Source organism: Tamandua tetradactyla, chromosome 1, assembly GCF_023851605.1.
Source record: "Tamandua tetradactyla isolate mTamTet1 chromosome 1, mTamTet1.pri, whole genome shotgun sequence".
Taxonomy (NCBI): Eukaryota; Metazoa; Chordata; class Mammalia; order Pilosa; family Myrmecophagidae; genus Tamandua; species Tamandua tetradactyla.
This window is the reverse complement of record NC_135327.1, coordinates 7,091,658-7,115,012: the sequence shown is the minus strand read 5'-3', so window position 1 is coordinate 7,115,012 and position 23,355 is coordinate 7,091,658. Positions and strand designations below refer to the sequence as shown.

Sequence of the window (23,355 nt, the reverse complement as noted above, 5' to 3'; positions counted from 1 at the left end):
AGAGATTGACTAATGCTGAGTCATAATCCTTTAGGAGAGAATTTTTTTAAAAGCTTCATGTAGCATATATTCTATCCAAAATAAACAATCATGTCTCACAGTATCCTCACTTAGTTTTACAATCATCGTCACTCTAAATTGTAGACAATTTTCATTGCTCCAAAGAGAGAGATAACAGTTAGACATATCCATGCCAAAGAGAAAATCCCAAACTCCCCTTAACTCTTATCCCCTCTCCACCCTGCAATTATTTACCCCTAGTATTGTGGTACTAGTGTGGTATTCCTGTTAGATACAGACTTTAGAATGCAATAGGTAGCTTTTCCCACATAATTATTAACTCTTTGTACAAATGTCATACCTTTGAAGTAGTTCATGCAAGAACTTATTTATATTTGTGGTGCTAATTGGTGACATACATGGCTCTAAACCCCTTTCAATCATATTCATCTTCAATACAACACCATTACTTATAATCCCACTAATGAACTACCATCCCCTCTATCCATTCCCATTTAAGTTCAGCCTCGTTAACAAATCTGTACATATTAGGTAATCGTTCCCTGTTCTCTAGTTTCTGTGTCTAGGTCCCCTATATTCTACTTTGACTCTGAGTTTGCATTTTCTAGGGGGTTCATATCAGGGAAATCATATAGTAGCTATCCTTTTGTGTCTGTTTTATTTTACTCAGGTAATGCTGAGTCCTCAAGTTTCATCCATGTTGTCATATGCTTCAGGACCTCATTTTTTCTTACTGCTGCCTAATATTCCATCCTATGTTCATACCACATTTTGTTTATCTCACTCATCTGTTGATGGGCACTTGGATTGTTTCCATCTTTTCCAGTTATGAATAATGCTGTTGTGAACATCAGTGTGCAAATGTCTATTCATGACACTGCTTTCAGCAATTCTGGGTATATACCAAATAGTGGTATTGCCAGGTTGTGGGGCAACTTGTTATTTCGTTTTCTAAGGAACCGCCAAACTGTCTTCCACAGCAAGGAGAACTTTTGAATTATTATAGCAACTGGGGCAGAAATATATTTTCATAAATTACTACCAAGTAATAGAATCTTAGAATTTTTAAAGCTTCAAGAAACATTATAAATCATCTGTTCCAGTATCATCTTTGCAGATTGGGAACCTGTGGTTATCTCTAAGGTCACATAGTCAGGACTAGAATCAGATTTGTCTCCAAAATCAATTTTAACTTTTTTTTGTAATCTTTTGCATGTAACCTTTTAACTAATCATTTCACTATAATTAAATTTCTAATACATGTGTGAATTTTACTTCCAGTTTATGTCTAAATGTGTGCTTAGATTCAGATTCTCTTATTATATGATTCAATGTAGTTTTTGGAACTTTAATTTCTAACAAATGTTAGATGTAAGCAGGTTCCTGGTATTGATATACAAAAGTAAAAGGAAAGAAGTTTTAGATAGAATTTCTGATTTGTGACCCGCAGTTTTTGAAAGAGACAAACAACTGTTGGTGCTTCAACTCCAAAAGTATTAGTAATCTTTAAGGGCTGTTGTCATCGAACAAGTGAAGAACTCAAATATGAAGAAAGTAAATGTTCTCACTTTCTCATCTTAATAGTGATAATCCAGAATTAGACAAATGACTTTACTCTAGCTAAAAGACCTTTCTTTGATTTTTATGATGTGGTTTAAAATTAGACCACTGAAATGTTGTCTTCAGTGTTTCATCCCTCAGTAAAGTCTTGAATTTCTGAAGTCCACCTATAGTGCAAGTGGAAGGAGTGGATGAAGCACCATGGAAGTCTATGTAGTGACTGCCCAATTTTATGGTTGGAGATGATGCTTTTTTAATTTTAAATAAGACTGTCATTTTTAAAGACAATTCCACAGGAGGAAAAAACGTTTATATTACCTAATATTTCTATCCAAATGTTGCCATTTTTTATTGATGAACTCATTTCTGACATTTCTCTGTACACGAAGATAGATGAATAAGAGAAATAATAAGAACTTAAAAGAAGTAATGAGAAGTTGTTGCATATATATGCAACTCATTCTCAAACATTAAGTACATGTTTCTTAAGAAAGAAGATACTCTCTTTTATGTGTATTTCTTAAGAAAGAAGATATTTTTGTGACTTACAATTCAGTTGTCAAATGGTGATTCTTCTAAAGAAGAGCTTTCCCTTCTTTCCCAACCCCCTCTTACCTTTGGAGTATCAGTCTGAGCTCATGTATTCTTTTTTATTCCTTTTATACTTTTTTCTTTTTTTTTCTTGCATGGACAGGCACCGGGAATCAAACCTGGGTCTCTGGCATGGCAGGCAAGAATTCTACCACTGAGCCATCATCACATCACCCTCATTGTATACTTTTTGATGTTCTAGAATTCACCAGTGGCATCCCCTTCAAAGTGGCTCCAGTGTCCTTTTGATATATCACCATTAATTTTTTTTTTTATTAATTAAAAAAAGAATTAACAAAACAATTAGAAATCATTCCAATCTACATGTACAATCAGTAATTCTTAATAACATCACATAGTTGCATATTCATCATTTCTTAGTACATTTGCATCGATTTAGAAAAAGAAATAAAAAGACAACAGAATAAGAATTAAAACAATAATAGAAAGAAAAAAAAACAAAAACAAAAAACCTATACCTCACATGCAGCTTCATTCAGTGTTTTAACATAATTGCATTACAATTGGGTAGTATTGTGCTGTCCATTTCTGAGTTTTTATATCCAGTCCCGTTGTACAGTCTGTATCCCTTCATCTCCAATTATCCCTTCTCTTTTTTTTTTTTTTAATTAACGGAAAAAAAGAAATTAACCCAACATTTAGAGATCATACCATTCTACACATGCAATCATTAATTCTTAACATCATCACATAGATGCATGATCATCATTTCTTAGTACATTTGCATTGGTTTAGAAGAACTAGCAACATAACCGAAAAAGATATAGAATGTTAATATAGAGAAAAAAATAAAAGTAATAATAGTAAAATCAAAACAAAACAAAACAAAACAAAGCAAAAACCTATAGCTCAGTGATATATCACCATTAATTTTTGAACATTTGCTCTTTTTGGCACAAAAAGATGTTCCAGGCTTATTTTGTACATTTTCTGCCCTGGATCTGGAATCAGCCATTTCTCTTAAGAAGTCCTAGTTCCTATTAGTGGAGAGTGGTATTTAGAAACCAGGAACTGGGTGCTAGGTGTGCTCATCACTACTGGGGTGTTATTGTTTCAAGGCCTTTTAACGAAAAAAGCTTGGAAATATGTATTTTTAAAAATCATGAATTCAAATGAATACCTTGATTTAAATACACCACCACAGTATTTTTCCATGACTTCCCTGGTCTCATATTTTGACATTTAGATATTGACAAAACTCCCCATAGGGATTGTACCATTTTGAATGCCAATTTAGCAGTGTGTCACAGTACCTGTGTCCCCACAGCCATACCCACAGGTTGTGTGTTGTCAAGCTTTTGAAATTTTGCCAGTCTGAAATGTAAGTGGTTTTGATTTTGAATTTCTCTTAATATGAGTAAACCTGAGCATTTTTTCATATGTTTAAGAACCAGTGGGATATCTTTGTGTGTGTGCCATCATTTCAAGTCTTAAGCCCATTTTTCGACTGTTTTATCTTTCTTTACCTTGATTTTAAGAATTCTTTTTATACTTAAAGCTTATCCTAATATATAAAGAATTCCTAAACTTTTCTTTAAAAAGAAAAATTTAAATTATTTTGTGGTAATTGTTGTAAATACTTTCTCCCAGATCTTCATTGTCTTTTTGCTTGGCTTATAGTGGATGTGTGCTTATAATTTTTTTTATTTATGATGTTTTTGTCACACAAAAAGTTTTTATCTATTTTTTATTGCATCTGGATTTTGTCATGGTCGGAAAGCCTTTTTCCACACTTAGGTTCTAAATGAATTCACACATGTTTTAGTATTTATGGTTTCCAATTTTACAATTAGATGTGCTATGCATTTGGAATTTTTATAGTTTAAGGTGTGAGGTATGGATCCAATTTAATCTTTTTCCAGTTGAAACAGCCATTTGGACTTTCTGTTTTATTTCTGTACTTTCTATTCTGTTCAGCTGATCGGTCTGTCTCGTCAGGATATTTTTAATAATAATGTTGTGTATGTTTGCAGTCAATAGTACTATTGCAGTTGCTTAGCTTTCAAAGGCTCTCTGAATACTCCTTTATTTTATGTGTAGGATTGCTTCAGTGTCCTCCCTGAGCTGGTCCTCTTCTCTAGTGGTCGTAGAAGAGGGGACTTATCAAAAGAATGTGGCTTCCTGACTTCTGAGCAAATCCCAAACATCCATTTTTTTTACAAGTGTTATTTTATTGTAGTTCCTACAAACTATGTTATGAAAAAATACCTTAAGTCTAATTTAAAAATTAAATAGGATAAGCATGAAAAGCACTTAATATCATACCTAGAACAAATTAAACAGAACATCCATTACCTACTCCTAGCAAATATTGCATTTAATCACTAATAAATGAGGTGCAACAGTGAAATAAGCTACTGGCAGCATCTGGAAGTAGACAAATCTGGGATTGACAGCTATGGAACTTGGCGATGGTGACAGCGAGGAGGGTAACAAACGTCTAAGACAGAATCAGGGTGCTGGCTTGAAATTGGATGAGACAAGTGTCGGGAGATAAGATTGCATGGAACAGATGTGCCCAGAGAGAAACATTTGCTCCTTTTCTTCTAAACACCTCTCCATGAGCTTAGAAAGGCTCCAGACCTGCTGGCCCTTTTTCCTGGTTTCTGGGGAAAAGGACATGTTCGTGGGAAGGACTGAAAAAAGCTTCCTGCACTCCAACATAATGATACTAATCACAGGCACAAACATACCTCAATATGTAAAATAGGGCCATTCAGCTAGCTAGGTGTTTAAGTCATGCCGGATAAGATTATTCTTTTTTGCCATTGTGACTAGTTGTAGCTGCCGATTCCTCTAGCACGAATGGTTCAAAGCCCAACTTAAGCTTCCAGTCTTTCCTAACCACCCCAGCTTGTGAGTTCTCTCCATTTTGGGGGCCTTTGTAACTCTTACCACTTGTTCTACTCACTTAATACTTATCCTGTACTATCTTCTTTATTTAAAATGTTCATAAAGAAGTAAATAAAATCACCTGTAATCCTATTAGCAGAGACAAAAGCTGTTGACATTTTATTGATTTTCTTTTGGTCTTATTTTTTTTTCTCCTATGTATTATTTTTTAAACTTTTTTTTATTGTATAATATAACATATATACAAAGCAAAGAAAGAAAAAAGCAATAATTTTCAGAGCACTCTTCAAAATGTACTTACAGGACAGATCCCAGAGTTTGTCATGGGCTGCCATACCATCCTCTCAGATTTTTTCCATCTGCTCCAGAATATAGGAGGCTAGAAGAGATAAATATTTTTGTATCATCACAGTTGACTTTTTTTTCCTTTTTGTGAAAAATAACATATATATAAAAAAATATATGTTGGGTAAATATATGTTAAAATAAATTTCAAAGCAAGCACAACAATTAGTTGTAGAACAGATATTAGAGTTTGGTATGGGTTGCAATTCCACAATTTTAGGTTTTTACTTCTAGCTGCTCGAAGATTCTGGAGACTAAAAGAAATATCAGTTTAATGGTTCAGCAGTCATATTCGTTTGTTAAACCCTACCTTGTGTGTATAACTCCACCATCTTTCCCACACTTTAGGGGTATTTGGACTATGGCCATTCTTACCTTTTTATGTTGGAAGGGTCTGTCACTAATATAGGGTACGGAATTGGAACTAGCTGATGCTCTGGAGGGGCTGAGCCTTCTAAGTTTCAGGACTTATCTGGTCCAGGGACCCATCTGGAGGTTGTAGGTTTCTGAAAAGTTACTCTAGTGCATGGAACCTTTAAGGATCTTATATATTGCCCTACATGTTCTTTAGGATTGGCTGGAATGTTTTTGGCAAATTACAATAGGTAGCAATATCTAACTGAAGCTTGTGTAAGAGTGACCTCCACAATTTCCTCTCAACTCTATCTGAACTCTCTCAGCCACTGATACTTTATTGTTTATACCTCTTTTCCCCCTTTTGGTCAGGATGGCATTGTTGATCCCATGGTGTCAGGGCCGAACTCATCCCTGGGAATTGTCTCCCATGCTGCCAGGGAGAGTTTCATCCCTGGATGTCATGTCCCACGTAGGGGGGAGGGCAGTGATTTCACTTACAGAGTTGGGCTTAGAGAGAGTGAGGCTACCTCTGAGTAACAAACCTCCTAGGTATGTTTTTACAGAGTTGAGATTATCTGTATATATAATGTTGCAACCTATTTTTTTCCCTTAGCCTTATTATAAAGCATTTGTAAATAGTATTTTTTTTTTTGGATGGACAGGTACCAAGAATCGAACCCAGGTCTCTGGCATGGCAGGCAAGAACTCTGCCTGCTGATCCACTGTGGTCTGCCCTATAAATAGTATTTTTAAAGTTACAGTTTATGAAGTGAATGGGTTGTGATTTACTTATATTTTACTTTCCATGCATATTTTTCTCATTAATCCAATTATTGAAATTATCAAATGAAATCACCCTACTGTAATATCTTTCTCTTTCCCTGCTTAAGTGACTATAGAGAATATTGTGCTGAAGATGTTAAACAAATATTTTATACTTGCTTTTCTGTTTTCAGTCTGAATATTACAGGAACTGTTTGCTATCAGAGACTCAAAAAGTTGTTATGTGCAGTTTACTCAGTCATTTGTATCACACCAAAATCTTTGTGTGGATTTTAGGGAGACTGTGATTTTTTTTTTTTTAATTCTCTGAGAAATATTTTGAATGAACATTTATGTAGTCTTCTATAGTTTTCATTAGATTCCCAAAGGAGTCCTAATTTAATAAAAAGAGCATCTCTACAGCTCTGTTTTACCAGAGCCCATCTGGAGAGAGATCTGTTTACTAAATTTATATAAAATATGAGTATTCCTTTTCACCTTTTATTTTCCTGGGTTTTCAGGAAGGGATGAGACCATGCAGCCTGCAAAACCATCTTTCCTTGAATACTTTGAGCAGAAAGAAAAGGAAAATCAGATCAACAACTTTGGCAAGAGTGTTTCCGGCCCATTGAAAAATTCTTCTGATTGGAAAGTGCCACAAGATGGAGACTACGAGTTTGTAAGTAGTGTTAGAAGTCAAATGGTTGTGACTTCTGTTTGAACTGCCACACATCCAGCTCTGCCCTTCCACTGAAAATGCCTGAGCACTTCCTCATGGCTGTTTGAGTCTCCTCTGGCATCCTTTGCTGCATTTCCTAAGCTGAGGCCTTCAGTTTTGAGATAGCAGCATTTTGACTGACATTTGAACAATGCCTGAGCCCCTGGTTTAGTGCTGTCTTTTTCATTTTAAAAATGATTTATTCATTTGCCATTTTTCTCCTTGTCAAGTTAGAAATTGTTAATGGTAAAAGAATTATTCAGCCTTTAACTGAGGCTGCAAATGTGTTTAATAGTTGTTTGAGATTGCCCCTCCAGGGCAGTTGATGCTGTTTTGCAGTGTCTTTGTCGTTTTGCTAACCATTCTTTAATTTTAGGCATTCTAAGAAGATTTTTCTGAATATTGTCAGAAGATGACTATTAAATTGTTCCAAAGTTCCTTATGAAAAACTGGGAGTGTTTTTCCCTTTTTTGTTGTAGGACATTTTCCCTCAACCACAGACATTTATTAACGTTCACAGGGATTCAGTGAGTAAAGGCAGTACAAAATTTGGGAAAACAGTAAACTGAGAAATCTGCATTCGTTTTCTAAATATTTTTAGAATGAACTTTCTCCTTATGAATTTTTTATTTTTACATTTCAAATTCTGAGGTTTTCATATTCAGCTGCTGTAATTCTGTTGTTGTTAATAGAAGAACTTGGTTTGAACATTGGATTTGGTGGGAGTCCTTTCTAGTCCTGACTTTCCGCTGTCAATCTTCATAACTCAAATTCTATTTTAAATAATAGAATATTTTAAATAGCAAGGATGTTATAGTTTATACAAGTAATGATAGAGATCTTTCTAGGACTGGGATAATCCACCCAATGTTAACTGGTTAGTCACTGAACCTATGCTAGAACCCAAGTTTGTTTTTTTATCTATTTGTTCATTCATTTATTTGTTCAGTGTTTTTTTGAGGGCCAGTACGTGTTTGACACTTTTCTGGGGATATAATAGTGAACAAAATAGACAGCTCCTTCCCTGTGGAGCTTTCATTCTACAAGTAGGAAAGTAAAGAAGAAAAATATTTAGTGTGTCATTGATGAGTGCTTGGGAATATATAAAGCAGGAGAGAGAGTTTAGGAGTGTGTGTATGTGTGTGTGTGTGTGTGTGTGTGTGTGTAGCAGTATTAAATAGAGCAGTCAAGGAAGACCTCATTGGTGACAAAATGAGGGAGTGGACTATATTAATATCTAGAGGAAGAGCTTTTCAGGCAGGGGGAACAGCACATGCAGAGATCCTGAGGCAGGAACTTGATTGGCATGTTTGAGGAACAAGTGAAGAGGACAGTATATCAGGAATGGTGCCAAGGCAGAGCATAGCAGGAAATGAGATCAGGCACTGTAGTGGAAAATCAGATAATTTAAGCTCTTGTGTGCAATTATAAGGAGTTTAACTTTTACTATGAGTGAAATGGAAAACCACTGAGGAGAGGTGACTTTGTCTTTATGTTTTAAAAGTATTCTAGTTACTGTATTAAGAATACACTATAGGAAAACCGTGACTGTAGGTTTTCTGAACACAAGTGAAGTGGTTTTTATTCTATTTTAATTGTAAAAACTTAGCATACGAACATATATTCTTGACATAAGAACATTCCATACATGGTGTACAATCAGTGACTCACAGTATCATCACATTCATTTTTTGAACATTTGTATCATTCCAGCAAAAGAAATAAAAAGAAAAAAGAAAAACTCATACATACCATGCCCCTCACCCCTCCCTCTCATTGACCACTAGTGTTTCCATCTACCCAATTTATTTTGCCCTTTGTCCCCCTTATTATTTATTTATTTATTTATTTATATCCATATTTTTATTCATCTGCCCATACCCTGGATATAAGGAGCATCAGATACAAGGCTCTCACGGTCACTCAGTCACATTGTGAATGTGACAAAGTGAAGTGTTCTTATCTACCATACAAAGGTATACATACATACAGGGCTATATGTGCTGCCATCCCTGTCTTCTAGGTCCTTGGCATTCATCTTTTGCACAGATTCAGGATCTGGCTTCAGAGTCCTTACCGCAGTGCTCCAGACTTCAGGATCAACCCATCAGAATAGATTCATGGGATTTGAGTTATTGTGTTGCTATTCCATGTTGTTTGTGTAGTTATCTTCTACAAATCTGTAAAGACTGATTTTCTCAGTTCAGTGAGTCTTTTGGCAAAGATGTCTCAATAACTCCTAGGTAAATAAATCACATTATCATTCAGAATCCTCATATCTCTGTTCCCAAGCTTTGTTTCCTGTGTGTTTTGTTTGTTTGTTTCAAATGTTATACATGTTAGTGATCCTGAAATCCCAGTCACTTTGATCCTAACTGTTAGGAAGAATTCACTTCTCTTTGCCGCAGTTTTCCCATATAGAGCTCATTGGCAAGAGACCTTATTTCAGGAGGCAAGCTGCTTATACAAAGGGGCTTTGGTAAGTCTTTATGGAGACTGCTTTATTTTGGAACTGGGTAGCTGCTGCGGGGACTGGGCCCATGAGCGCAGTGACTGGGTCAGCATACTGCCAGCTCACACTACTTCAGACCATGCAAGAGAAAGGTCCTGAATCTTCCTATAAACGAGATGCATAAACTGGAGGCTCCAGCCCTCAGAACTTTTTGTGTATTCTGAACAGTATTTCAACATTTTAAAATCAGTCATCTGTGTTTAGAAATTGAGAAATTTTACATAAAATTTTGGATCTCTAACTTATCTTGAAAACTTAGAAGTTGATCTAGATGATCGGATAACTGTTGTCTGGAGCTGAGTAGTATCCCTGTTTGGGTATGCCCTCTCCAATTATACGTATAATCTGGCCTACTTCACTCATTTGTATTCACTGTCTGAGCTGTCTGGGACTCATGGGCATTTGATACTTAGACCAATGTTCTAAATACTTGCATAAACCCACATTGTGCCTGAGCCAATCCATCCTGATATATAAAATTTCACCCTGTTTTTATCTTCTGAATTTCGTGAGAATTCATTTTTTTAAATTCTTCTTTTGAGAAAGTTTCAAACTAATCAACAAAAGAGTTAGAGATGGGTTGTGCATGAGTAGCTACACCAAAAAAATACCAAAGAACGAATTAAAACTGGTTGGTTTTTTTTTTTTTTTTGGCATGGGCAGGCTCCAGGAATCAACCCCGGGTCTCTGGCATGGCAGATGAGAATTCTGCCACTGAGCCACCATTGCACTGCCACTAAAACTGTTTTTAATCCCTTAATATCTTTAGTGTATAACTCTTACTTTAATCAGAAAGCAAGCATTTGAAACAGTAGTCTAAAGCAGCGGTACTTAAAGTGGTCCCCAATAAGCAGTGTCACCATCACCTGGAAACTTATTAGAAATGCAGTTTCTCAGGCCCTGCCCCAGGGTTACTGAATCAGAAATTCTGAGGACAAGGCCCAGTAATCTTTTTTTTTTTAATTTTTATTGATACAACAACATACAAGCACGTACATTCTTAACATATAAACATTCCATACATAATATACAGTCAGTGGCTCACAATATCATCACATAGTTGTATATTCATCACCATGATCATTTTTAGAACATTTGCATCACTCCAGAAAAAGAAATAAAAAGGAAAAAAAAAACAAAACTCATACATACCATACCCCGTACCCTTCCATCTCATTGACCACTAGTATTTCCAACTATCCAATATATGTATCTTTTAATTTTAGCATTTGTTCCCCCTATTATTTATTTATTTTTAATCCATATGTTTTACTCATCTGTCCATACCATAGATAAAAGGAGCATCAGACACAAGGGTTTCACAACCACACAGTCACACTGAGAAAGCTATATCATTATACAATCATCTTCAAGAAATATGGCTACTGGAACACACCTCTGCAGTTTCAGGCACTTCCCTCTAGCCTAATACATCTTAATCGAAAAAGGGGATATCTATATAATGCTTAAGAATAACTTCTCGACTCTTGTTTGAAATCTCTCAGCCACTGACACTTTGTTTCATTTCTTTCTTCCCCCTTTCGGTCCAGAAGGCTTTCTCAATCCCTTGATGCTAAGTCCCAGCTCATTCTAGGATTTCTGTCCCACGTTGCCAGGAAGGTTTACACCCCTGGGAGTCATGTCCCACATAGACAGGGGGAGGGCAGTGAGTTTGCTTGCCATGTTGGCTGAGAGAGAGATAGGCCCCATCTGAGCAACAAAAGAGATTCTCTGGGGGTGATTCTTCGGCCTAATTTTAGGTAGGCTTAGTCTATCCTTTGTTCATATGAAACTTATCCCCACAAAGGGATAAGTTTCATATGAATAAACCCCAAGATTGAGGGCTCAGCCTATTGATTTGGTTATCCCCACTACTTGTGAGAATGTCAGGAGTTCTCCAAATGGGGAAGTTGAATTTTCCCCCTTTCTCACCATTCCCCCAAGGGTACTTTGCAAATATTCTTTTTTTTATTCACAGTAAACTTTTTAATCTGCCTTCCAGGTGATTCTTATACACTAAAGTCAGAACTATGAATTTTTAATTTAATGGATTTTAGAGTATGGTTTATGTAAGTTTAGATGCTATTGAAATTCAGAGATAAAGATGTATTCACACTTTATTAGCGTTGCATGATTTTTAAAATTTCCTTTTTGCTCCTCTTGAATATCCTATACTCCTATGGGAAGTAACAAAGAAGCACATAACATAAAGAAAGTATACATTTGTAAGTGGCATCTGGAAAAGAGAACCAGTCTTTTTTGTAACGGTTTTAGTCACATACCATACAGTCCATCCTAAGTGTACAATCAGTGGCTTTTGGTGTAATCACATAGGTCTGCATTTACCACCACCATCTATGAAAACATTCTCATTTCCTCTGGAAAAAAAAATCCATGCCCCTTCTAGCCCCCTATTATTGGCATTTGGCTTTGGTATATTGCGATTGTAAAAATTAATGAAAGAATAGTACAATGTTACTGTTAACTGTTACCTTAGTTTGCATTAATTGTATTTTTCCCATATACCACCCTATTATTAACACCTTATAATAGTGATGTACGTTTGTTCTAGTTCATGTAAAAACTTTTTTATATTTGTACAATTTACACTGTCATCTTCTACTCTGGGTTTTGCTAAGTTATACAGTGGGTTTTATCCGCTAGCTTTTCTTCTGGGACCATACGTGACCCTAGCCTTCCTCTTACAACCACACTCACACTCAGCTTTGTTAATTACACTTGCATGACTGTGCCATACAAACTTTTGAGGGAAGGAAGTATTCTGAATAATCCCATTAAGCTTAAAGAAGGGTGTGTGTCAGCCTAGCTCATTTGTTTCCCTGAGTAATTCCTTAGAGACTTTCTGATTTCTGTACAGGCAGTATTTAATTATGGGAAACAATATTCCCTTCTCCTGTGAAAGAAATTATTATTTGAAATGAGCTTTTTGCTGAAAATATCAAATAGAACATAATTTAATCAGGAGTGGCAGGATTTGATGTTGACAAAAAACTTCGTATTTTCATGTGAAGCTGAATACTTCTTCAATTTTTAGAATTGAATTGCTTTACTTGCCAAAATGGAAAAGCAGCAAAGATTCCCTTTAATGTTTCATAAAAATATTGCATTTTTGAAAATGAATGTCCCTTTTATGAGAATTCAGACATTCCCATTTTGCCATACAAAAAGCTATAAATATAAATCTAGTATGGCTCATGACTCTTCCTAAAACGCGCTGTTATATTTTTGTTTAAGATAGCAGTGGTGAGGAAGACAAAAGTTCCATGCTCTCAGGGACCTGACAGGATGGTGAGGGAAACAGCCATCAATCAGCATTCCATTAACTTCATCAGTTCCGGTAATAAGGGCTATAAAAAAAAAGAAAGCACAGTAAAGAGCTAGTGTGATAGAAAGCCTTGCACAGAGGGGCATTTGGCCTGAATGAAGAGGGAAAGTAAGCTTTGGGAAGGGAACAAACATAGATTCTGAAAGGTCATGGTTGGGGTATGTGAGGACGGAAAGGAGTCCACTGTGGCTGGAGTGGTGCGACACAGAGGATAGCTGTATACGTGTAAGCACATCAGAATCACCATAGATGTGAGCACATTAAAATTACCTATTGAAAAATAGAAACTCTTTGGATAAATATAACAGTCAAAATCTAGCCTAAAGAATTTTGATACATAGCAGTAATGTAATAATAACCAACATTTATTGAAAACTTACTCTGTGCTAGGCATTGTTCTCAGTGCTTCATATATATATATATTAGGTCAACCCTCATAACTATCCATGAGGTAGGTAATGTTATTATTGCCATTTTATGGATGAGAAAACTGAGGCTTAAAGGGGGTAAATAGCTGACTAAAGTATTCAAAAAATAAGTGGCAAAATAGGGATTTGAACCAGAGCATTTTCCTCCAGAGTTCAAGCTCTTAATCACTTCTTTTTAGTAACCTCTTTCTAGGTTATTCTGATAAAGTCTGTTCATAAAGTATGTATAAAAAATGCTTTGCCCAGAAGAGGAGTAAGAGCCTCAAGGAAGGTATCAAGAAGTCTCATTTGAAGTGTATTTGAAAGGAGAAGGAGGAAAAAGACTTAAGGACCAAGGGATGGTCAGGACATACTGAGCAATTGTGTTTGGAGCATAGAGGGCGGGTGGTAAGGAATGGGGAAGAGGGACTGGAGAACTTCCAAAGGAAGTAAATTAGTGCCTAGTGTGCCCTTACTTATTCTGTAATATTTCATACTCTTTCACATTTTTCCATATGTATCAGAGAAGTTAAAAATGGAAATCTAATGTAGCACAAAGAGCTAATACTCTCTAGGATTGTGTGATAAAGGGTTCTTCAGTATATAAAACCACCAAGATAATAATCCAAAATTAATTTGACTAAAATAACAGAACCTAGATCAAGATTGATTGTTTAGATTCTCTGAATAATTGTAAACCATACACATTGTGTGTGTGTGTGTGTGTGTGTGTTTGTATGTGTGTATGATAGGGAAGAATATTTGTGAGTTTTCCCCAGGAGAGTAACAACTTGTGATTTCATAAAACTTTATCTTACCCATTTGCTTGTAGATCAGGGCTCCAAATCTGATTGCAAGTGAAGGTTTCTTTCAATCCTAAATTAGTCAGGATTTAGTCAGTTCTTTCATTTTTTAGGTTGCACTTTTGCTTTTGGCTATACACTTTAGAAATTAGACATTTGGTGGGAGGTTAGAGTTATTACTACCTTATTTATAATTTAAAATAATGATTGCTGTGGTAACATAGATTCTTTATTTACTCCTATTTCAGTTAATACTCTCAAGGATGCTTTTTTTTTTTAATCACTTGCTTAGTTTTTAGCATCACTCCTGCATCCAGGTTAGGGACCTTGTTTGGTCTGACTTCTGCAACCTGGAACATACTTCTAATTCAGAACTCCAACTATAATAGTGGATTTGCCTGTTTTTCCCTTCATTTCCATCAGATTTTACCTCATGGTTTTTTTTTTTTTTTTTTTTTTACATGGGCAGGCACTGGGAATCAAACCCGAGTCTCTGGCATGGCAGGCAAGAGCTCTGCCACTGAGCCACCATTGCCCTACCTTATATATTTTGATGTTCTGTTGTTTGGTACATACATGTTTAGGATTGTCATCTCTTACAGAATTGAGCCCTTTATTATTATGCAGTGTCTTTGCTTATGCTTGAAATCAGCTTTGTTTTAAATTAATATAGCTACTTCAGCTTTCTTTTAATTACTGCTAATATGGTATATCTTTCTCCATCCCTTTACTTTTTAAAAAAATATTTTTATTGTGATATCTTCACGTACGTACAGTCCATCCAATGTATACAATCAGTGGCTCACAATATCATCATATAGTTGTGTATTCATCACCATGATTATTTTTAGAACATTTGCATCACTCCAGAAAAAGAACTAAGAAGTAAAAAGACAAAGCCCATGCAACCCATACCACTTACCCCCCGCTCATTGACTGCTATTATTCTAGTCTGTCCAATTTTTTTTTTTTACCCCTTATCCTCCCTCCCCTTATTCTTTGTTTATTTCTTGTCCTTATTTTTTTTTACTCATCTGTCCATTCCCTGAATAAAGGAAGGATCACCACAAGGTTTTCACAATCACAGGTCACACTGTAAAAGCTATATAGTGATATAATCGTCTTCAAGAATCAAGGCTACTGGAATACAGTTCAGCAGTTTCAGGTACTTCCCTCCAGCCACTCCAATACACCATAAACTAAAAAGATATATCTGTATAATGCGTAAGAATAATCTTCAGGATAACTCTTGACTCTGTTTGAGATCTCTCAGCCACTGAAACTTTATTTTGTCTCATTTTTCTCTTCCCCCTTTTGGTCAAGAAGGCTTTCTCAATCCCATAATGCTGGGTCCTGCTCATCCCCAGGAGTCATGCCCCACATTGCCGGGCATTACTTCCATTGATATTTACTGGATTAGAGGTTAACGCTGAGAAATTTAGAAAATATTAATTCATTTAAAAATAACAATAATGAACACATTACACATAAATATAAAGAATATATTCTTTTGAAAAATATCTATTTACTAAAATGAAAAAAATTATAGAGAAGAGTGGTGTTACTTTGCATTTTTTCAAATCTCTTTAATGCTTGGCTTAAGAGAAGGCCGCTAGATTTACCATATCTGCTTCTGCATTCAGCATGTTATAATATACAGTTTTGATTGCAGGATATGAAGAAAAGTTAGCAAAGAAATGTAGTTGGAAAGAGGAAAAGTCTTTTAATAGCCTTTACAGATATTCATGAATATTCTTCTTGGACACTACACCAGAACTCGACATGTGGTAGTTCCTTAAACGTTAGTTGCAATGTGGAATCTTTCTTTCTTTTTTTTTTTTAAATTAAAAAATTTTTTTAAACATAACATCAAAAATGAACATTCTTACCATATAATCATTCCATTCTCGGTACATAATCAGTAATTTATAATATCCTCACATAGTTGTATATTCATCACCATGATCATTTCTTAGAACATTTGCATCAATTCAGAAAAAGAAATAAAAAGAAAGAAGAAAAATAACTCCTATGTACCATACCCCTTACCCCTCCCTCTCATGGTTGCTAGTATTTCCATCTGCCCAGTATATTTTAGCCTTTGTATCCCCTATTTTTTTTCTTTACCTCTTATCACTCCCTTTCATTGATCACTAGTATTTCAATCTACTAAATTTATTTTAACATTTAACATTTCCCCCTATTATTTATTTATTTTTAATCCACATGTTTTACTCATCTGTCCATACCATAGATAAAAGGAGCATCAGACACAAGGTTTTCACAATCACACAGATTGAGAAAGCTACATCATTATACAATCATCTTCAAGAAATATGGCCATGCTTGCCTGCCATGCCCGAGGATCTGGGTTCGATTCCCAGTGCCTGCCCATGTTAAAAAAAAAAAAATGGCCACTGAAACACAGCTGTACAGTTTTGGGCACTTCCCCCCAGCCTCTCCAATATACTTTAACTAAAAAAGTGGTATCTGTATAATGCATAAGAATAACTTCCAGGATAACCTCTTGACTCTCATTGAAATCTCTCACCTACTAATTTTGTCTCATTTCTCTCTTCCACCCTTTGGTCTAGAAGGTTTTCTCAATCCCTTGATGCTGAGTCCTAGCTCATTCTAGGATTTCTGTCCCACATTGCCAGGAAGGTTTACACTGCTGGGAGTCATGTCCCACGTAGAGAGGGGGGAGGGCAGTGAGTTTGCTTGTCTTGTTGGCTAAGAGAGAGAGGCCACATCTGAGCAACAAAAGAGGTTCTCTGGGGGTGACTTTTAGGCCTAATTTTAAGTAGGCTTAGCCTGTCCTTTGTGGGGATAAGTTTCATATGAACAAACCCCAAGATAGAGGGCTCAGCCTAAAGCTTTGGTTGTCCACACTGCTTGTGAGAATATCAAGAATTCAACTTGGGGAAGTTGCATTTTCCCCCTTTCTCACCATTCCCTGAAGGGAACTTTGCAAATACTTTTTATTCACTGTTCAAATCACTCTGGGATTTATCGAGGCATCACTCTGGACAAACCAACAAAATCTCATGTCCTACTCAAGGTTCCATGTACTTATGATGTTCAGTTAAGCTGTCTACACAAGTTATATTAGGAAATGCACTAGTCAAAATATAAATTTTATACCAAATAAACATTTTTTGCTTTAGTCTCACACATAAGTTGAAATTTTAAAGTATTAATTACCATCTATTTTCAGCACCTTGCAGTAGTGACATTCCTTTGTTCTTCCTCATGCAAAAACATTTTTAAAAGTTGTACATTTAGTCACTATCATTATATACTCTAAGCATTCCTAGATTATACCATCTCAATCTTTATCATCTATCTTTCTGATTTCATTTGAGTCCCCAACCCTCCTCCCTCTGTTATTCTCACATTCAGCTTCATTCAGTGTTTTAACATAATTGTATTACAGTTAGGTAGTATTGTGCTGTCCATTTCTGAATTTTTACATTCAGTCCTGTTGCAGTCTTTATCCCTTCAACTCCAACTACCCAATATGTATCCTATTTCTATCTCCTGATGACCCCTGTTCTTAACTGAGTTTCTCCAAATCCATTCATTAATGTTAGTTCATAACAGTGCAATGTGAAATCTTAAACCTACCAATGAGCTTTTCTTACTCTGTTCATTAAAATCCATTCATCTGTCTTGGACTTTGAATGGAACTTCTACTCATACATGATTTATAACATCATGTATTGGTCATTTAGAAAATATTGACTTACTGAGTTATACAGATTTTCCAAATACTGACACATTTCATTATACAATAAAAAAAAACCCCCACCTTCTTTGATGTTACTACCAGTCTTATCAGAAAAGTCCCTCAATTTGGGGAAGCTGTCAAGAACACATTTATGGATCAAGTTTTCCAAAATTTTCTTAATTTTCCCTTGAGAGCTTAAATTTTATTACTGACAACACACACTCTCAGTTGTTTTAAGTGACAGACTCATTTTTTAAATTAATTTTTAAATTTCTTTTAAAAATATAACAATAAACGCATTCATAACATATGATCATTCCGTTTTATGTATATAATCAATAGTTCACAATATCATCACATAGTTGCATATTCATCATCATGATCATTTCTTAGAACATTTGCATCAATTCACAAAAATAAATTAAAAGACAACAGAAAAAAATTCATACATACCATACCCTGTACCCCTCCCCCTCACCAATCACTAGCATTTCAATCTACTAAATTTATTTTAACATTTGTTCCCCCTATTATTTATTTATTTTCAATCCATATGTTTTACTCATCTGTCCATACCGTAGATAAAAGGAGCATCAGACACAAGGTTTTCACAATCACACAGTCACATTGTGAAAGCTATATCATTATACGATCATCTTCAAGAAACATGGCTACTGGAACACAGCTCTACATTTTCAGGCAGTTCCCTCCAGCCTCTCCATTACATCTTAACCAACAGGTGATAACTATTTAATGCATAAGAATAACCTCCAGGATAGCCTTTCGACCCTGTTTGGAATCTCTCAGCCATTGACATTAAGTGACAGGCTCATTTTTGAGAAAATCTCTGCCCAATACCAAAGTCTGAATAATCACAATTTGTCTATCAGTCATTCTTTCAAATAAAAATGGTGGTCTATGAAAAAAAGAACTAGTTCCGTTCACAACTCAGTTGGACAGGTGCTTTGCCTCAGGACAAACCATTCAATTTCAATACGCAGCAGAAGTACTTAATGCAAACTTTACATTTCAACACACAGAATTTTAAAAAAGATAATATTAAAAAGATATACTCTTGTATCAAACTGTAATAAATAAATACTTTTGACTATTTCATCAAAGACATTCTTTAGGGAACTGTTGACTGTGAGCCCCAGTGATTGTGAAGAATACAAGAACTGCCAGTACCATTTGGTGCCACATCCTTGATTCATACTAAGCCACTAGCAGTTCTCCCTACCGTTACTTTTGTATCATTCGTGCAAATGTCAACACGTGAAAAAGGAAAATAATGTCTTAGTATTACTATGGAAATAGTTTGATTTTACATAGTCCCTAAAAGGTTATCGGGGATCTCCCAGAAGTCTACAGGCTGTACTTTGAGAACTGCTGATCTAAAAACTTGATCAGATTCAGATCAGTTTTGGGGGACAAACATTTCATGGATGGTATCTGTACCTTCATCAGGAGTCCATAATATCTGGATATATGCTCATCTCTCTTTTTTGTATTGCTGTCAGCCACTGAGTGTCATTTAGAGCTATTATTTCATTAAAGATTGCAAAATGGTGACATTTTATCATTTCTACACTTACCACCTGAAATATTTCTATAAAGAAACATTTTCATTAATTATGGAGATATTCTCAGGAATATTTGTGTAGGAAAGGAAGGGTACGTACTGATCGTTTTCTCTTTATTTACCAGTTTTCGGAATAATGAATTGGTTCCCTAGCATCCTCCAAAGGTAACCAGTGAGGGTTTTTTGGTTATCATGAATTTGTGGATTTAAAAATATTTGTTGTGCTTCAATCCTTGCAGTTATTATTCTCTAATGTTTAAATTGTCCCATCTTGATACAATCCTAATAGGTTGATTTTTTTTTAAATTTGTTTTATTGAGGATTGTTTTCCATACTTCCCAGGAGTGTCTGATATCTTCCTTGATTTCTGCTATGACAGATGTCATCTTGTACATTCCCTGCTCCAGACCTGGAAACAACCCTCCCCCCCCCCTTTTTTTTATAAGGAACTCTGTTTCCTTTTAGTGGAAAGTGGTATTTAGAGACCACAGTCTGGGTACAATGTGTACTCATTGCAGTTAAGTCATTTTTCTATAGGCCTTTTCAATGGACAAAACTAGTACTTTAAAAAAATGCATGAATTCATATACTGTTTCCAGTACAGATTCAAAACTAAAGGATTTTTACTTAACCACTTTGACTCTGTATCTGTTAACTCCTCCCCATATCAAATATTTCATTCCCAGCAATATCAGTATAATTACTCATTTGCTTTATATCCCAAAATAAATTTGTCAGCTTCAGAATAACAATATCAACACTCCCACCAACAATAACTACTGAAAACAATTTAAGATTGTATCAGAGTTCTCTTTATCCATAGGGCATATCCAACTAGAGATGTATAGGTAAATTATTGTATTTTAAAGTCACTTGAAATCGTTTCTGTCCATCTGGTTAAATCACAAACTCAATATGCAGAGAGATTTTTTTGTTTCATTTTGCTTTATTTTTAGGTATTTTTATTGTTTTGTTTTATAATTATATAAACTATTTGTATGGTTTCAAAGGAAAATCTACAAAACAAAGTTATTCAGATTTGGCTTTTATCCCTGCCCCCTCTATGCTGTTTCCTCCCTCTTTTTTTGTTTTTGGTTATGTAGATGCAAATACATGTAGATTTGTATTCCTTATTCTTAGATCATTGAAAGTATACTTTACAAACGTCTCTCTACCTTTCTTTTTTCACTTAATATATAGCTTAGAATTACTTGGTAGCAATATATAGAGATAGTTTTCATTCCTTTCTGATGCTTATTAGTATGCCATTGTGAAGATATATTGTAGTTTATGTAGCCAGTCCCCTGTTGATGGACATTTAGGTTGTTTGAAGTAATTTTAAAGTTGATTGCTTCATTAACGTATTCACAAATAAAGAATGAAAGTTTTGTAATATTGCTTTTGTTTTTTTAAGGTTCATACTTTAACCTTTAAGAGTTGAAATGCATATTACATATTTTAAGCTTGTTTGGGTTTGTAGTTAATGCTGAATTTATTTTGTTTGTTTTAAGCAAGTAATATTCAGAAGAATCTCTCTGCCAAAGTCTGATGCTGTTTATAAAAACTAATTAGACTTTAATTTAGTTATAACATCCTTGTATCACATGAAAATGAGTAATCTGTTTCCTGGCAAGCATTGATAGACTGCTCCAGGTAGCAGAGTGTTGCCAGTTTGGTTTATTTACAGCTGAAGGAGTCCCTGGAGGCCTGGAATTCCTAATTGTTATAATCAGAGGTTGAAATATCTTAAGTTTGAATCTCAATACAACCAAGTCCAGATTTCAGATTTGGTTCAGTCACTGTAATTTTGCTGAAACTTGGAGTTAGAAAAGAAAAACAACAGTAAGATTAGTATTGTTTATTCTTCATCCATAGAAGGTTTCAAAGCCTGAAAAATATTTTAAAATGTAAATTAGTTACTAATTTAGAAAGCACAGTTTTCAATTTTCAGCTTTAGATGGCATGTAGATTATTTTTCCTATTACTAGATCCACAGCTATGACTTTGAATTGTGAACCCATTCACCTAGACATCTTTTTTCACTCATCTTCCTTGGAGCTGCCAAAGATACTTTCTTGGGTCTTTCTTCTCACCTTCACCTCCCATTTTTTTCTCAAATGGACTCTTGACTGTCCAGTAATTTATATTCCTGGTACATGAACTGTTAAGACAAGAAAGATTTATGCCAGTTTTTTAAATCCCCATCCAAAGACAGAATCTCTATTACAATTCTAATAGTATTGCTTATTTATAGCCAAGTGCCTTTGAAAGAACATGTTTTCTCATCATCTAAGATGTGTTCCTATGTCATTGCCCAGCATGACTACTTTTATTTTATAAGATTCTGATGCTTCTCAAATGGAAGGCATTTCTCTTTTCCTTCTTTCATCTCAGTATTTGAATTTGATGCTATTACTGAGATTTCCAGCAGACTGTAGGGAAGAAGAATTGAGATGTTTCAAAGAGGAGAAGACTGAGTGATGGTAATATATTTTACTGCTACTGAGAAAAAGATACAACTCAGACTATTGGTTATTCTGTACAACCAAGTTTTTAAACTGAAAAATGTTCAGTTTCACATATGATTAGAACTTTGTAGGGTTTCACTTGGGTCTCTTTGCGTAGAAATACATTAAGTCTTTGTGGACCTATGTATATTTATTATGATGGTCATTATCAGCGGGAAACAAATTAGAGTTTACTCTCACTAATAACTGAAGATCTTATAATTACACCAGGCAGGCACACAGACAAGATGACAACTGTATAGATGGTAAACAGTGAGAGGAATAGTGGGGAATATCCATTTAAGAAGGTTTCTGCGTAGTTCTTAGGATTCGACAATTTTTAACTTTTGTCACTGTGCTGCAGAAATGTTGAAAAGATAAAGTAGCCTGGGGAAAAGAACTGTTTGGTAGACTTTGCTTCCAATTTTTTAAAGAATAATCTTCCCCCCTTTTAATTATGAAAATTATACTTGGTTATTATCAAATTTGAAAAAAAATTTAAAATTATCTGTAGGCACGCCTCTCATGGATAACCACTGCTAATATTTTGGTATTCTTTCTGTCCAGTCTTTAGGGTATATAATGTCAATGTGTCTTTGTGCAGTTATTTTTCCTTTTCTCAAAATAGGATTATATGTTTTATACAGTTATGCATCTTTTTATTTTTAAAGTTTTTGATCATTTTGCTACTGCCTAAACTTTTAAACAATTACCCATATATTGCTCAAATGCATTTTTTTAATTTAATTTATTTTGTATTATCAAACCAAAACAATATACAAACATGAACATTCTTAACATACAAACATTCCATGTATGGTGTACAATCAGTGGCTCACAGTATCATCACATAGTAGTATATTCATCACCATCATCACTTTTTAGAACATTTGCATGATTCCAGATAAAGAGATAAAAAGAAAAAAGAAAAAACTCGCACATACCATACCCCATACCCTTCCTCCTCATTGACCACTAGTTTTTCCATCTACTTCAATAGATTTTAAACGTTCCTCCCCCTATTTTTTTCTATACCCCTTACCAGTCCCTTTCATTGTTCACTAGTATGGAATGCATTTTTTTTAAACATAACAACATACAAACACGAACATTCTTACCATATGATCCTTCCATTCTTGGTATATAATCAATAACTCACAATATCATCATATAGTTGATATTCATCACCATGATCATTTCTTAGAATATTTGCATCAATTCAGAAAAAGAAATAAAAAGA

At 34.9% G+C, this 23,355-nt stretch overlaps 1 protein-coding gene across 4 annotated transcripts in view; it reads left to right on the top strand.

The window, feature by feature from the left end:
• STK4 (serine/threonine kinase 4) overlaps positions 1–23,355 on the top strand; it is a 153,704-nt gene that overhangs the window by 85,054 nt on the left and 45,295 nt on the right. For all 4 annotated transcript variants that reach the window (XM_077167990.1, XM_077167985.1, XM_077167995.1 and 1 more), the window contains exon 10: positions 7,032–7,189. In XM_077167990.1, the coding sequence (XP_077024105.1) occupies positions 7,032–7,189 (158 nt within the window). The remainder of the gene's footprint in view (positions 1–7,031; positions 7,190–23,355) is intronic.